Source organism: Nanorana parkeri, unplaced genomic scaffold (assembly GCF_000935625.1).
Source record: "Nanorana parkeri isolate BGI_ZX_2015 unplaced genomic scaffold, ASM93562v1 scaffold1316, whole genome shotgun sequence".
Classification (NCBI taxonomy): domain Eukaryota; kingdom Metazoa; phylum Chordata; class Amphibia; order Anura; family Dicroglossidae; genus Nanorana; species Nanorana parkeri.
Window position 1 is genome coordinate 52,365 of NW_017307584.1, and position 4,163 is coordinate 56,527.

The 4,163-nt window shown below is 46.6% G+C and overlaps 1 protein-coding gene across 1 annotated transcript in view; it reads left to right on the forward strand.

Annotated features, from left to right (window-relative positions):
* Window positions 1-4,163, forward strand: part of PECAM1 (platelet and endothelial cell adhesion molecule 1) — a 39,452-nt gene that overhangs the window by 33,877 nt on the left and 1,412 nt on the right. Inside the window, exon 14 of the mRNA XM_018569267.1 lies at window positions 2,471-2,493. Within this exon, the coding sequence (XP_018424769.1) occupies window positions 2,471-2,493 (23 nt within the window). The remainder of the gene's footprint in view (window positions 1-2,470; window positions 2,494-4,163) is intronic.

A 4,163-nucleotide genomic window follows, 5' to 3' on the forward strand; every position in this document is an offset into this window, starting at 1 on the left:
AGGGGAATTCAACCGCGTTTTTTTCCCCCCCCCCCCCCCCCCCCCCTCCATTAGGTGCATCTCTAGATCTAAGAATTTCCTGAAACATGTTTATTAGGTCAAAATAAAAAGTAACATTTTATCCTTCCATATATGTCATGTATACGTGGATTTGCCATCTTATCGACCCAAAGCGAGAACCGCATCGCCTTGCATGCTGGCCCAGGGGAGCACACTGACTCAGAGCACCCCAATCCCTTATAAGGGAGAAGTTTGGACGCACGGCTTGTATGCAAACAGTAGACATATCACCCTGAACCCTAAAATCAATACAAAATCCCTCGGAGCTCATCAAGGATCCCTGCGACAAATCAATACTGATATAGGTGATGTATAGACCGATCAGTTATAAGACACGGCAGGTATAAGGTAAAGATAAAACCCCAGAAGGTGTACCAGGAGCATTGGATGTGTGTTCTGTGTTACATTTATAGATTATTATTATTATATAGGATGTATAGAGCGCCAACAGTGTGCGCAGCGCTTTACACTATAAGGAAGACATTACAATCACAATACAATACAAGACAAGATGGTAAGGAGGGCCCCGCCCCTGAGGGCTTACAATCTAAAAGGGGAGGGGCCAGTGATACATGAGGAGGGAGCTGTGTAGGGATGAATTGTAAGAGAACGTGATGGTTGAGCGGTCAGGTTGAGGTGGGATCGGCTTCCCTGAAGAGATGAGTCTTTAGGGATCGCCTAAAGGCAGTCAGAGTGGGCGATAGACAGACATGTTGGGGTAAAGAGTTCCATAGAATGGGAGAGACTCTAGAGAAGTCCTGGAGGCGAGTATGGGAGGAGTTGACGAGGGAGCTGGAAAGCAGGAGGTCTTGGGAGGAGCAGAGGGGGCGGTTAGGGTGATACTTTCAGACGAGGTTGGAGATATATCCGGGGGGGTGGAGTTGTGGAGCTTTGTAAGTGATTGTTAATATTCTGAATGTTATCCTTTGGGCGAGTGGAAGCCAGTGCAGGGATCGGCAGAGGGGGGGATGGAAGCCAGTGCAGGGATCAGCAGCATTCCTGCGTCTTCCCCAGATCGGTGCAAACTGATGAGCTCTCCAGGATTGTCATTGGTTATAGGGATTATAGGGATTAGGGTGATTGGTCTTATTCAGCTAAATAAAAATGTTGTTTTTTTTTCAAGTGATGAGTCCGTTTTATTTTGCGTTCCATAGTTTCCCTTTTGCACGTGTTGCCCTGTTTCCTCGTTTTTCCTGAATTTGCTATGTAGTTGCCTAGAGGGGCCTTTATGGGCCCTTTCACACCATAGCATTGCGCCAAACACGTGGGATCCGTACGTTTGGTGCACACTATCACACAGCGCATTGTACCGCACGCTAAGTGCATTGGTGCGTTGTGCTGCCATTCATTCTCAATGGCACCCCAACGTATCTCCCAGCAGGCGTTTGTTGCGGCGCTGCAGAACTGCAAAAACCTGCATTACGTTGCCATGTGGCGATAAAAAGTAGTGCGTGCGTTGGTGAACCTACTGACAGCCGTGCGCAGGAAAATATCTTCCAGTATCATATCACCCTTACTCCCCATTCACACCAGGGCGACAGCGTTTTAGCACATTTTTCGCTCTTTTTTTTGTACGTCTTTAAGTGCGTTTTTCAGGCAACTTCTGTTCATATGTAAGAGCGTTTTAAGGCGTGTTTTCAGCACGTTCTCAGTTGCCCGCTGAAAAGCAGCCGCGGCTGCAAAAACACGCTAACAAAAAGCGTGAAAAATGCTGATCGGCGCACGTCCATTGCAGTCTATAGAGCAAAGCAAGCTGATAAGCGCCACAATAGAAGCTCCTGGACTATTTTAAACAGCGAGCGTGTTGTTATGCGCGATTCAGCGCGCTTGTGTGAACGGCCCCCATAGGGATACAGAGGATTTTGATTTGCACGCGTTTCAGTGCAGGGAAAAAACACAACGGAACGCCCCCCCCCCCCCCCCCCCGGTGTGAAGGAGACCTATTTCTGTTTTATAAACATGGACTATAGTGTATCATAACAGGAAACATTGTATATCTTTGTATATCTGTGGAGTGGGCTGGTGCTGAACTGAATCTCCTGCGTCTTGTATACAATGACAATAAAGTATCTCATTCTTATCTTTGTATATCTTCATGTATGTATGTATGTATATCTTTGTATATTATCATATACTGTATGTTTGTATATCTTCTTCTTATCTTTGTATCTTATTCTTATGTTTGTATATCTTAATATCCCTTCTTCTTATCTTTGTATTACTTCATATAACTTTGTATCTTATTGTTATCTTTGTATCTTATTGTTATCTTTGTATCCCTTGTTCTTATCTTTGTCTATCTTCGTCTTATGTACGCCTAATCCTCTAACATTGATACTATTTTGAAGCTAATAAAACATAACAGAATATGTAAATAAATAATTGACTCTTTTGTGCTTTTGTCTTCCAGATTCTGTAGAAAACAACTTCAGCGTAAGTATCTTGCGGATCCTGTAGAGCAGCGGTTCTGAACCTGTGTAACCTCAGGAGCCACATTTGTCCTTGGTCGTTAAGTCGCGACCCAAGTCTGCACTGCAATGGAACGCATGGCATTGCAGCGCTGGGCGTTCGGGTGCGGGCGATCGGACTGTGAGCTGTGCGTTTTGGGGTGTCATTCAAATGAATGGCAACGCAGCACACCGATTGCGTGGTGCAGTGCTTTAATCGCGAATAACGCACTGTACTACTGTGAACGGACCCTCAAAAACACCGACAGATACAATCTCACACACACATACACACTCCAAAAAAATTATCATTGTTTTTAAGATCCACCCAGTCTCCCTACCTTACGAGAACTGGAGTGCATCCTCAGCCTGGGGTCCAGTTTGGGCTGCTGTGCTGTGATGAAGCTCCATCCATATGTGCGTTGCTTGTACAGCTCCCTTGTAGAGGTGTCGGGAGCCAGAATGTGACGTGAGTCCAGTCCAGGCACATGTGGGAGCTGTAAGCAACGCACGTATGGATGGAGCTCCCTTAGGGCTTGTTCACACCATGCGTTCCAGAGCAGGTAAAATAGGGCTTGCTGCAGTTGTTTTTTTTACGTGCTCTGTAACTGAACGCTGCGGTGTGAACTAGAGCCCAAAATACCATTGGAATACATTGGACGCAGTTTTTGATCCGGTCTGTCTCTGCTCTTGGAACGCGCTTGGTGTGAACAAGCCCTCATGGCCATACTTCCAGCCCACCCCACCTCAAGCTGACAGTGCTGCGCTAGGGGGAGGCTGAGGAGTGTCCCACCTAGAAAAGTGGTGACCCACTGAACATGGCGTCGCGACCCACCAGTTGAGAACCAAGGCTGTAGAAGATGATAGCAGACAGATGGGGGGGGGATCAATGGATGAATCAAGTCTTAGTGAGATGAAAGGGTTAAAGGGCCAGTTTGCAGGGAAGGGCCACATTAATCATGGCGTTTCATACTACATAAACAATGCGGATTAGTCATTCTTGGCCGCGGCGGCTTGTCATTGTTCAGATATTTCCTCAAATATGTTTTCTTTCAAAAGGCCGCGTCTTAAAACGAGACCGGTCACTCAGAGGAGGAGGAAGGAAACTCACTCCTATTTCCTCAGCAGCTCTCCATGAAATGTATACCTCCTCGGGCTGATAACGTTCCTCGAGCGAGGCCCGCATTATTTTTCTTTCCTCGCCGCTCGCTCCCGGGCCGTGTTTACTTAAACGCAGCGAGGAACGAGCCTATTTGTGTTGTGTCGCCGCGCCGATATATCGCCGCATTGTCTGGAAGGGGGTCCCGGCTGGACTATTAAGGAAGGGAATTCGCGGGGCGGAAGCGGGCCGGACGCAGTTTTATTGTGACCGTTTCGCAGAAATCTTTAAAAAATAAAAGTGTAACAAAGTAATTTTGTGTGGATGATGATGATGATTAGGAAATATTAATATGATGGAACCTTTACATGCGGAGGATGTTGGCGGTGAAAATGGCGGCTATGCGGTGAGATAACGCACACCATTGGCGTGCGGTTTGCTTCTCTTTGTCAGCCGCCATCTTAGCCTGAAACTGGCGGATGAAATGAATCTGACAATGTAGCCATTTATTTTATATCAAGCTTCACATCTGATAACCTCCTGAAGCTTTCACATGT